Genomic DNA, 12,384 nt, shown 5'->3' on the forward strand with positions numbered 1-12,384 from the left:
AATTGTTAATGATCATCTTAACAGTTGCTTAGCAGCCTGCAATATAATTGCAGAGGAAGTGTCTTCAAAAGTTGGGTACATCTTTCTCAACACAGTACATTCCTCTACTTGACTCAAACAGAATTAACTCAATTTCATCAAAATAACTAAAATAGCCATCTACTTTCACTTTGAAACTTCTATCTAAAACAAAACTTCCAAAGGCAGCATCCTACACCTTACTTACTCTGTTGAGGACTCCAGCTCAGAAAGAGTTAAACGTAAATGAGTAATTGTTTTTTCCTATGAGAAAAAGAGCAAAAGTTGTATTAGGTGTTATTATATTGCAACATAACACGATACTTAAAGAAATTTTCATTTAGACCCTTATTTTAATCCTTCACCTTCAGTAATTTCCAAGTTTCCTTTCTTTACCAAGTTTCCTTTCTTTACCAAGGAAGGATTGTCTTGTCATCAGAAAAGATGGAAGTCAACTACAGATTTTGTCACCTCAGGCTAGCACTTTATATCTCAATAAATACCTCCACATGCAAAATGAAAACAAATGCTTCTTTATTTTCTTAGAGTGTTTAGGGAATATAGTAACATTCATTATTAAAGTGCTATCGAGTTGGCAAATGACTCTTTGCATTGGCTGAGTCCAAACACAGTGTTTATGTGCTCTGCATAGGTTTTGTCATCAAGTCAAAAAGTCTCCCTAAAACACAACTGCTTAAAAACCTCCAGGTGGAATGCAAAGTAGTGCTTTTACTGGACATACCTTGTTAGCTATGTTGTCATCTAAGCATGCAATTCTTTCTGTTTTTTCATCTACAGTTTCTTGAAGATTGTCCTTTTCTTTGTCCAAAACAGTAATTGTACTTCTCAGCACATTGACTGCTTCATCCTGTGAAGTGCTTCTCTGGTTTAACCTGTCTAAAAATAAAAGAGTAAGTGCTTTCTACTTTAAAAACAGGAAAAAAGCACAATAGTTGTAGATTACCTATTATCTCCTTTAGCTTTGTTATTTCTTCATGAGCTGTCTGCAGTTCATCCTTTTTGAGGGACAATCGGCGCTGTAAATCTTCAACAGAGCTCTGGAGTTGGTCATTTAAGACCCTGGAAAATCAGTATACTGTTGAAAGAAGTTTGGGACCTATTCCAGGTCTTCAACTTATGCTCTTAAGCTGCTTCAAGTGCTGGAACAGTTCCAGCATAACCTCCTGACAGGGTTGTATCACCAACCAGCAGCATGGGGTTGTGTCATACTAACCACTCCTCTCCCTTGAGGACAGGGACGACTAAAGGATTGCTGAGGCCAACAGCATTTGGTTGGTCTGGATCCCTGCTGCAAGTCCACCTCAACATCAATGCAAAATGGAGCAAAGGAACTTCGGCTGAGCCACCACAATAACCTGAAATGTTCACCTCCTCTGATTTCTGTCACTCTTCATCATGTTACTTGTATCTTTTTACTCACTTTACAAAGTTTTTCTTAAGTACCTCACAGCAGTGATTATCAGCCACACCACATCTTAAGAAGCAGCCAAATTGACAGCTGTAGTCTTGCTCCCACTTTTAAAAAATAAAGAGCCTGAAAGATATATGAAATCATCTACCTACATAGTTGTTTTTCTCAGAAAGAAGTACCAAAGTGACTTAGGGAAAAAAACTCAAAAAAACGTAACTAAATGGATTATTTATGAAACAGGCCAAGAAAAAATCCCTCTCAAGTGGGATCCCACAAAAGCTAGAGAAGTTTTCATTGTTAAAAAACCTCACCAATGCAGAATACAGCATGGCTCTGAATAAAGATTGCTCTCATCCAGTTCAGAGTAAAACTTTAAGGGGACAAAAATGGGACAGGAGAGAAAACACAGCATTGCCACCATGCACAAAGTAGGACCAAATGCTAAAATGACTGTAGTCCTCCTTCTTATGTCCTTCTTTTGCATTATTTATGCTTTACACTGAAATGATAAGGAATATAACAAAATTTTTAATTTTTATGATTGATGTCACAATTTTACCAACAAATACACTAATTGTTTGACCAAGAGTCCTCTTTGTGCAATTGCAAGTGTTAGATGAACTGTAAGGTCTGCTGTTCAGCTTCAGTTCTCCAGGTGCTGTGCTGCTACACAGTGCAGTGTAGTAGTGCTCAGGTGAGGAACGGGGGATAAGACACAGACCCTGGTTTCCCTTGTAAAACATCCCAAAGATGTAATCTACAGCATTACCTATCCTGTAGTGATCTCTTACATCAAAGGTTCTCATTTCCACCTTAATTTTCAGATTTCCGCTCAGATTTATTCAATAGTGTTTTCACTTTCTTTAAGACTTTTTCTTGTTCTATGACACTTAGCTGATGGGAGCTCTTTTCTAAAACAAGTTTAAAAGAGTACAAAATGATCCTGCAGGTTTAATAGGCCTTAAAAATACATGTGAATACTTGAATCCTGCAGCTCCAAGCACGCTGGTCAAATTCCCACAGACTATCTATGGATCATGTCAATTCTCAAAACTGTAGGTGCTACTGCTGCAGTTTGCAAAAGCATCTGTCCTCCTTTAAACAAACAGCATTTGGAAATCCTTTTAGAAATTTTCAGTTCCACTACTTTCATAAGCAGAGAGCATGGTTATTGGAGGAAACAATTCTAGAATGAGCCGTAAAAATTATCAGTATATCTGGTCATCAAATAAGTCCAGGAGAAGCTTGCTGTGAAAAGCTACTACAACACTTTCCTTACTTACACCTACTTTTCCTTAACATACAAGCAGTAGCAAGTGATTTTTAAAATATTTTATAGTCTTTCCCAGGAACCCAACTCTGCTATACAGTCATAGAATAAACAAAATTATTCTAGCATCTGTGAAAGATTACCACGTTTTGTATCAGACTTACTGAAGTGAACAAATCTCAGCTTTAAACTGAGAAGAATCATCAGAAGTCTGGGCAAGTTGACTGGACTTCAATTTTAATTCATTTTCCAAATATTTTATTCTTTCTTTCAGGATAGAGACTGTAGTCCTTAGTTCACACTTTTCAATCTGAAGCTGCAATTTAAAATAAATAACCAAACATTATTATTGCAGAAAGCTATCACAACTTGGCTTTCAAATAAATTTAAGAGGAAAACAGATAGTAAATTTATTTGCTGGAACAGTCTATCCTATTTTAGAAATATTAAAAGTTTACATCCTAAAAGTGCACTTACTCCTTGAATATTATTCTCCAATTCTGAAATATCATGCTGCATCTTTGATTTTTCAAGGTTTGCTGCTTCTTGATGAATCTGAGAAACACAGAATTACATGTAACAAGACAGACATTTTTAGATTTAATCAGAGAAATTCAAGCTTCATGTTTCAGAAAATACTGCTTTACATTCTTAGATGAATGGTCAAATGCAAAGCTCTCTCTGTAAAACTACTGAACATTAGCTGAAAACACATTACAATAGTTTAATGTAACATCACTGATTAATTTTGGTTGTTGGTTTAGATTTTTGTTAATAGTGTATTTATACTTGGTCCCAACCAAATTAATACTTGCAAGTTGTGGTAGAGTTTACTGAGCTACAGATTGCATGCCTGTATAGCTTAGTGCACTACGACATTTTAAACAAATTTATTAAATTGCCATTAATTACAAAATGTAAAACACTCTACAAAGCTAACTGGCCTTCCTCTAAGTCTGTGAAGAAACTTCTAAAAATTATTTATCTGTTCTCTGACTTCTGAGCACAACTGCAGTGAAATTATTAAACAAACTCTCAAACTTCCTAGAAATGCCTTAGGCAAGTGTGTTTGTGCAGGTATTTCAAAGTGGCACACATGCAAAACATTGGTAGTCACCTACAAGAAGAAAGGATGGAGCTGGAAACAGATCTCTACCACTGCATGCACATGCTTTAAGCAGAGGTCAGATTTACTGCCACTGCATTCAGATATACGACAGGTCTTTATTTTTGTGGTAGTAAAATTAAACTATGGAAGCATTTATCATGCAATCACTATTGATGCATGCTGTCTTGGGAATAGTCCATTAAAATTATTTTAAATTTCTGAATTTTCAAAACATGTAAAAAACATGCACACATTATATTAATGACCAATAAAGAAGTCAGGGAAACCCACTGAAATCATATGCTCTTGACCACAACAAAGTAAGACATTAATGCACATTAATACCAACAATCACATGGTCATAGAATCATAGAATAATTTAAGTTGGAAAAAACCTCTAAGACACTAAGTCCAACTATTTAACCCAGCACTGCCATGTTCAACACTAAACCACATCCCTAAGTGCCAAATCAACATGCTTTTTGGACATTGCCAGGGTTGGTGATTCCACCACTTTCCTGGGCTGCCTGTCAAGGTCAGAGTAACAGGAAAAATCATTGCATTAACAAATATTTTTTTTAAGGTCAAAAGTAATGAAACTTGGATTGCAACAAATTTATATTTCATAGTTCAGTTATATGTAATTTAAAATATACTCTGCTACAAAATGCAAGTAACTAAAGATCAGCTAATATGAAAAGGCCCATGAAGTCCCCAGTTGGTAGGAAAAGAACCATATGTGACTGTGACAGTGTGCTCCACCCACCCACACTCCTTTTCTTTTGGTTAAGCAATGGCCACTAGTGGCCCTGGTGACAGCTGCAGTCAGCTTAAGTGGGACTCTGGGATGAGAGCAACCAGCACACAGCTCAGGGCTGTTAATCTTGCTCAGCAGCAGCTGAGGGCTAGTTGAGCATGTGGCTACTGAAATACTGCTGGTATGCGAAGTTAAGTCAATAGCAGAGGGCCCAAGGCCCATTGAGCTCTCCTGCATGGCAGCAGGCTGCACACCAGCATCTCCCTCTGAGCAGGGAAGCCTCTGAAGGTTATTTGTCAAGGCTGAGAGAATCTTTATTGCATTTCATACTCAGCAAGTGAGTCGGGAATAACAGCACTGAAATGATGAAACGTTAGCTAAGTGATATAAAGGACTGATTGCTATAATCCTTTAGACACAAAGTTTGGATCCAGCCACACTCCTCTGAGGAGCTTGGAAGGCAAGAAGACCCTTCTGAACCTCACAACTCATAGGGAGGGTCTCCCTGCCAGTTTTGTCTGACCTTGGCCTCTATGCAGCAAATACTCAAGTGTACCTTGCCATCAAATCTTGTTAATTTTGTTGCCCTAAATGAATACAATATATTGTTGCTTCTCTCTTGTGAGTGAAGTGCATTATTTCTTCCACAACGACACACAAGCATCTTCAAAGTAGTGCATACGCACAAAAATATTCTGTGGCTGGGGCTTCCTATCTAGGTCCTCCACACATGGTGATGACATGTCTGTCCTCAAATATTTAAAAGGATGTTCCTCTCCTCTTGCTCTGACCTTAGGATTGTGTTTACAGGAAAACTTGGTAATTCATAGTAAGAATACTAATAAGATAATTGATAATAATTTAAATTCATTGAGCTCTCTCAAGTGTGTTTGAAATCCCTTTATTGAAAAGGGAAACTGACAGCCAGCCAGACACAAACACAGAGTTTTTGTATAAGCCTTCCCTGTATGTCACCTCACTGTAAACAATGAATCTATAAATGCTCACCTTTAATTTTTCTCCAAGACTTTCTTTTTCTGCCATTAGTCTTCTTAAGTCAGTCAGTACAATGTCTCTTTCTTCTTCCACATGGCTTTGAGAAACTGAACTGTGTTTTGCTTCTCTTCTCATCCTGTTCAGTTCACTCTGAGACTTTAAAAGATTATTGTTTGTTAGCCTACATGGACTGCAATATAGTGTGTACACTAACAAAATGCTGTTAATACAATACAAGTCCTATGACATTCTTATTTTTCCCTAGATAACTAAAATGTATTCCCTAAATCACTCAGTGGCGTGACAACTTATGTTGTCAAAATAATCATCATTCTTTTACTGTCTCAAGTACAGCCTAACTTCACTGTTCTCTTATCATTTAACTACTCCTTTGTTGCTTTCTTGCTGTATCTTAACACATCTTTCTCATGCAGTCTATTGATTTTTTCCTGATCTTTATAATTTCCAAATGCCAGTACAATAACTTATAATGGCTTTCAAGCTAATAAACTAACTAGAATACATCATTTTATTTACAAGTAATAAAAATAGGCATGTATGTTATTAGCCTTGCTTGTATTCTCCTAGCTTTTTCCTTTTAAATAACCAACAGTACAAGTGTTAATTGGTTATTTCAACATTAAGTATAAATAACTTCTTCTTACCTGTTCATAAAGAACATTTAATCTATCTCTTTCTGCAGTCAATAATTTGACATTGGACTGAATTTCTATCATGTGTTTTTCAAATCTGTCTAACATGGACCGCAGCTCATCTCTTTCTCTGGTGATTAATTTAAGCTCTTCGCTCTGAAAAGTGATCAATAAATTTCTGTTAAAATTTGCTAATTAAAACATCTGGAAAATTAAAACAAAAAAAGAACTCCTGCTATTAATAAGACATATAAAATACATTCAAAATAATTTTAATTGCAAGAAAAAGCCTGGCACTGGCGGTATAATCTAAACAACAAGAACTAACTGTTAAAAAGAAAAAGCAATTTAGCAAGCAATAAGATTTCAACCTTTTTCTGCTTATTATCTGGTTTTCTTTATTTCAAATAAACTGATCAATAACAATCAATGTTACTGTAAAATGTGACAAGGAAAGAAAACAGCAAGTTCTTTGGAGTTCCTCTCAGTTCCTCTCACAGTCATTTAATGCCACTGAAGTTGAAAATACATTTGATGGCTTTTTATATGTTTCTACAGTATTTACAGTATTTTTTCCACTTGTATTGACAGCAGGAACTTTACCTTCTCTATAGTCCTGCGGCTTGGGCTAGACCTTAGTTTTATCATTTTCTGAAGATATTCTAATTCTTGCTTATAATAATCTCTGTCATCTTCTAAGGTCTTTACAAATGCATCTAGTCGAGATGGAGATTTGTCTCCTAGGGCAATGCCATAGTCTAATCTCATTCTTTCATTTTCTAGGACAAGTTCTCGTTCTGGAAGAAAAACAAAACAAAAACAACTCTATAGGAAAGTCATGAATTTCCTCAAAGACACTTGCATTTGGGATGGTTTAACTCCCACTAACCAACCACCTGGGAGCAATCCTGCTGAAAAGGATCTAGGAGTCCTGGCTGACAGTAGGCTAAACATAAGTAAGTAGTGTAATACCAATAGAAGCCTCACAGCACCTTGGGCTGTATAAATGGAGACAGAGACTGAGGGATGTAATTATTCCCCTTTATTTAGCACTCATTAGGTTGCATTTACAATACTGTGTTAAGGTTTGCCCCTCCTAGTAGAAGAAGATGTGGATAAATTAAGTCCAAGGCAGGCCCTGCAAGCTGGTCAGGGAGCAGAATACTTGTTCTGTGAGAACCAGCTGAGGGAACTGAGCTTACTCAGCCTAGAGAGCTGGAGACCCAAGAGCAGGCTGACAGTACCACAAGAGACTTGCAGATAACATGGAGCCAGCTTCTTCACAGGTGCATAAGAGGTAAATAAGGATTTCAGTGGGAATTAATTGCTACAAACAATTACAAATAATACAGGGAAGAATACTTTACTCTGAGGACAGAAGAACATTAGAATGGGTTGCTTAGAGATGTTGTGGAATCTTCATCCCTGGAGGTTTTCAAGAACTGAATGGATAAATCTCTCAAGAAACAGAGTATAAATTCACTTATTCAAAGACAGAGAATAAAAACAGTTTTGGAAATTACTTTGTATGAACTGCCATAGCATTAGGATAAGTATGTATTTTGGGATCGCAATGAAGAATTCAACTTTAAGTTCTCACATACATAATGAAAATATCTTTCTATGACAAGAGTTTTCACTTCAATTATGACTGGAGAGCTAAAGTCTTCTTTTAATTTACATATATCAAAAGTCTTTTAGTGTTATTAACTGTATGTTAACTAGGTAAGTATTCTATTTCAAAAATTATGTTAAGGTAATTTCCAAGAATCTACATTTGATGATTTACCTTTTCTTTCTAAGTTCTCTGTTTTTTCTTTCAGCCTTTGCTTCTCTTGTTGAAGCTGGTTTAACAACAGCTCAAGGTTCCCTTTATCGTTTGCTTTCCCAGAGAGTTGTTCATTCAGTCTCTCATTCTCCTTATGACATGCGGACAACTCCTGAAGTAACAAATATTATTATAAAAATTAGAAGTGCCAATAGAGACATTTGGGGGAAAAGAAACTAACATTTTGTTCAACTTTTAATATACAACACTCTTTTACTTCTGGCTGACCTGGATGCTTTCAGCTTTAACACTTGTTGCAGGCCATCATTGTATGTATACTATATTTTATTAAATCAAAGTAAGCATTACTTTTTACACAGTTTGCAATCAGTAACAAGAAAAACAAACCAACCAGTGTAGGATAGTGGGATACAAACATGGGAAAAAATTAACGATAAATATTAAAATTAAAATAATTTTAATGGCATTTGGTAACAGTGTTGGTGTTAAAGTACATTACAATACAGCCTCTCAGTCAATGCAACTCTGAAGCCAATTAAATGCTATTTGGCACATCTTTTCTATAATCTGATATCTTGAAAAGTAAGTATTTTCATATTTGCAAGTTCACTGGATAGACTAAAACAAAACACTGTTAATACACTGTTATTACACAGCTAATACACAACTTGCTATATATGCTGGGAAGAGTTTGGTATTCAAAGAGTTGATAAAAGTGATGTTTTTCATCTGGGCCCTATGCTTTGTTTCTGAGTGAGCCAAGTATTGGATAATTTTTCACATGCAAATTAAGAGACAAAATAGTTTCTAAACAATTAAAATCCTCTAGGATGTTATAACTTGTTTGTGGTAAAAATTATTGTTACATGGAAATTATAACTTCAGACAGGGAAATTTGGAAATAGGGAAACATACAATAAGGACAAAGTCAACCATATTGTCTATAGAGATTTCTTTGAGTTTATTTTTGCAACAATATGATGTAGCTTCTCTAGCTCTTTCACTTATTAAGTAGTTATTTTTACAACAGAGTTTCAGGGTACTACAGAAGTTCTCTTGTTAACTGCTAAACCGATATTTTTTTTAAATAAATGAAACAATGACATGAATGACAGCATGATAAAAATGGTAAAAACAAGAACTGAAAATATTTTTACTTACTGATTTAAGCCTTGTTAGTGTTTCTTGTAGATCCTGTATTTCACTGTGTTTTCTTTTAATTTCATTCTATTAACCAAAATAACCTATATGTTAAGAGTTACATATTCAAAATGACAACAATCCCTTTGTTAAAAAAAAAAAAAAGTATGGAGACTATTTTGGTAAGAAATAAAGCATAGTTAGCTTCTTGCAATAAAGCTTCTATGAAGCGAAAGCACAAAAAATTTGTGGTATAAACACCCATGCTCTTTTGGAGCACAACAATTAAATGAATCACTGCATGGCTTCTCATAGAAAAAACCCTCCAAACACATGCACTGCTGTTGCAAATATGCATTACCTAGCAATAGCTTCAAGTATTTCAGCACTTTATTTCATACTAAGCTAATAGAAGAAAGACAGACTGCCCCTTAACTAAAATTATCTCACCCAATACAGTAAATAGACAAAATTGTTGTGATTAATCCACTTTTACTGAGAACTACTGTGCAAAGTTAAAAAAACTGGGAAAAAAAATCTTTGTCATCTTACTTTCACAAGCCAATAGGTCTTCCATTGCAATTAGAAGATAGAAAGCCAAATAAAATGGAGCAGATCCTTCACTCAGTGACACATTAGTGATTACCTTTGCTTCTCCTATTTCTTTATCTGCAGTCTCAAGCACTATTTCTTTGTGTCTTTCCAGCTGCTGTGCCAAGTGATCTATTTCATTCAGTTCTTGACACAGTTCTTCATTCTTATTGCTTAAATCCACTACCTCACTAGTCACATTTTGTTTAGTGTCCAAGAGATCTTGAATGCGATTTTCAAGTTCTTTGTTTTTTTGCTGAAGATACTCAACCTGAAAGACATTTTCCATTGAAATATTAATGTGCATTGTTAAACTAGGTAGCAAAAGTTCCTCCCTATCTGCTGAAACACAGTATCTCTATATTCATAGCAAAAAAGTGATATCATGTTAAAAATGACAAAGTTTTCTATTTTTAGAACTTAATGCTTACCAACCTGAAAAAGAAATACAATTTTATGAGCTCTCCCTTAATCATGAATACTGCTCTATAAAGATAACCACACATTTCTTCTCAAATAAAAATGGTATATTGGGATCAAGCTCAAGCAAATAGTCTTGATGGTGTAAAATGAGCCTCATGCAGTTCTGGGCTCACTCCCTGTACAATCAATTTGTATTCATCCTGACTTACTAATTCAGGATCACTGAGCACAGCTGTACAGCTTCCAAGTCATAGCTCATCCTGTATTTTTGCAACACTGAACCTAATCTAATCAACTCTTCAATGTGGCTTCCATGGCACTTACGTCATGCACAATCAGCACACAAAACATCTAACTCATTTGGAAAAAAAGAGAATTGATGGTATTATTCCAGAGATGGGCTTTACTTGATTTGTACTCCAGCTCATCTTTAAATTCTCATTTGGAGACCAATACTGAATGCATGCTAATATGCACAGTAAACACAAACATCTTTATCCTAAGCTTATCCTTTCCCCGCAAGTCTGTGTTGGAGTAAAGGTGGGAACCATTTGAAATCCATGAGGAAGATTCCCCACTCTCTCATGAGAATATCTACAGGGTTACTCCTTATCGTAATTACATATACCAGTTATTTTCTAAAACATAAATGACATGTATGCAATAACTAACTAACTAAATAAATAAAAGGATTTTCAAATTTGCTGAAAACAGTGTCATACAAAAATTTGCTGAATACTTTCATGTTAACATACTATGTACAGATCTGAGTCCATTGAATTCTTTACCAAAGCCTTTCTAACAGACTTTTAAAACAAGAAATGAAATTTCTTAGACAAGGAAAAGAAAGGCAAGTTAAATTGACTGATTTTATATTTATAACGATTTTTTGAAGAGGGTTTTTGTCAGATCGCTAATATTTTTTGTTTTGACTAAACAACTGTAATAAATGCATTACCTGAAAATTCAAGTGGGTAATAAGCTTCTCATTACTTTTGGTTCTCGATTCCAGAGAGAGAACCTCATGAGAACGTCCACCATCCAATGCCAGCATTAAGCGCTCGATTTCTTTGTCTCTTATCTCAACCTTTGAGGGACAAAGAAAATACTATGGTATCATATACACCATTTAATAGACTCTTTGTTTAAATAAACACACATGTAACATTCAGTAAAAAAAACCACAACTAAAAAGGCAATTTCTATTCTGAATATATATATATATATTTTTTTTTTTTTAAATTCTGGGGTCTTCCGAGAAATGTTATTTCTTTGAAAAAGAAATAAACTAATCAAACACAATTTGCAAGGAAAAACTGAAGCAATTCCTACTAGATTATATTCTTGAAGAAAACCAAACAATTTTAATTTAATGTGAAGTTAATGAATACTGCAACTTAACTGAGATGAGCACTTAAATTTAGGGAAAAAGTCTTCTAAGTGAGCTAACTCAGTGACTATTCCAGTCACTTGAAGAAAGGCAATATTGAAGACGAAAACCAAGTCATGAAGGAAAAAAAAGAGCAGTGTCCACCAATACCTAGATTTCGAAAGATGTAGCATGTGAACATTTCATGTAATACCATTACTTAAAGATTGTACATATCACACCAACCCACTCTCATTAAAATATTGTAAAATCTGTTCTTCATAAATTAACTATCAAAAATTTAAAAAATATAACCAGTCCAAGCAGTGAAAAAATTAACCTAAGATATATGCAGATCAAATTGACAAGTTAACACTTAAGCACTAAAAAAATGTAGATTAATTCTACTTATGATTGTCAAGTTTAGCTTATTTAATGTAAATTCAATATAAAACATGTATCAGCAAAACCACTGGGAAAGTATTTTGTCATTGCTGCTGTCTCCAAAAGCAAAGGAGAGACACTGCTCAACATAGCAAGTTAGAATAATTGTATTTCACAAGCTCTATAATGCCTTCCCAAGAAGGTTTTTAAAACATCAAGGCCATTGCCATGGCTACGAAACCCTAATAATAACACTAATATTAATAATAATGACAATAATACCACCACTAATGATAATATACCTGTTTGCTGTAACTTTTCATTCCATATTCAGATGTCTCCAGTTTTTCCTGTAGCTCTGTTACTTCTGACTGAAGTTCTTGAATTCTGAAATGTAGCACTGTATTTTTTTATGTGAATTCATGGAAGAACTGCATGTACACAATTCAATATT

The 12,384-nt window shown here is 34.9% G+C and overlaps 1 protein-coding gene across 7 annotated transcripts in view; it reads right to left on the reverse strand.

Annotated features, from left to right (window-relative positions):
• The window catches only part of CEP135 (centrosomal protein 135), a 35,101-nt gene that overhangs the window by 13,477 nt on the left and 9,240 nt on the right, over nucleotides 1-12,384 (reverse strand). For 4 of the 7 annotated variants that reach the window (XM_085058904.1, XM_085058905.1, XM_085058906.1 and 1 more), the window contains 13 exons: nucleotides 12,233-12,317; nucleotides 11,136-11,264; nucleotides 9,810-10,025; nucleotides 9,185-9,250; nucleotides 8,024-8,174; nucleotides 6,838-7,031; nucleotides 6,247-6,390; nucleotides 5,594-5,737; nucleotides 3,198-3,275; nucleotides 2,885-3,036; nucleotides 983-1,098; nucleotides 761-915; nucleotides 227-282 (listed from right to left, as the gene is read on the reverse strand). In XM_085058904.1, the coding sequence (XP_084915030.1) occupies nucleotides 227-282; nucleotides 761-915; nucleotides 983-1,098; nucleotides 2,885-3,036; nucleotides 3,198-3,275; nucleotides 5,594-5,737; nucleotides 6,247-6,390; nucleotides 6,838-7,031; nucleotides 8,024-8,174; nucleotides 9,185-9,250; nucleotides 9,810-10,025; nucleotides 11,136-11,264; nucleotides 12,233-12,317 (1,686 nt within the window). Of the gene's footprint in view, nucleotides 1-226; nucleotides 283-760; nucleotides 916-982; nucleotides 1,099-2,884; nucleotides 3,037-3,197; nucleotides 3,276-5,593; nucleotides 5,738-6,246; nucleotides 6,391-6,837; nucleotides 7,032-8,023; nucleotides 8,175-9,184; nucleotides 9,251-9,809; nucleotides 10,026-11,135; nucleotides 11,265-12,232; nucleotides 12,331-12,384 lie in introns of all 7 variants that reach the window. The other 3 variants (XM_085058911.1, XM_085058907.1, XM_085058909.1) reach the window with 3 other exon arrangements.

Source organism: Lichenostomus cassidix, chromosome 4, assembly GCF_008360975.1.
Source record: "Lichenostomus cassidix isolate B80296 chromosome 4, HeHo_3.0, whole genome shotgun sequence".
NCBI lineage: Eukaryota > Metazoa > Chordata > Aves > Passeriformes > Meliphagidae > Lichenostomus > Lichenostomus cassidix.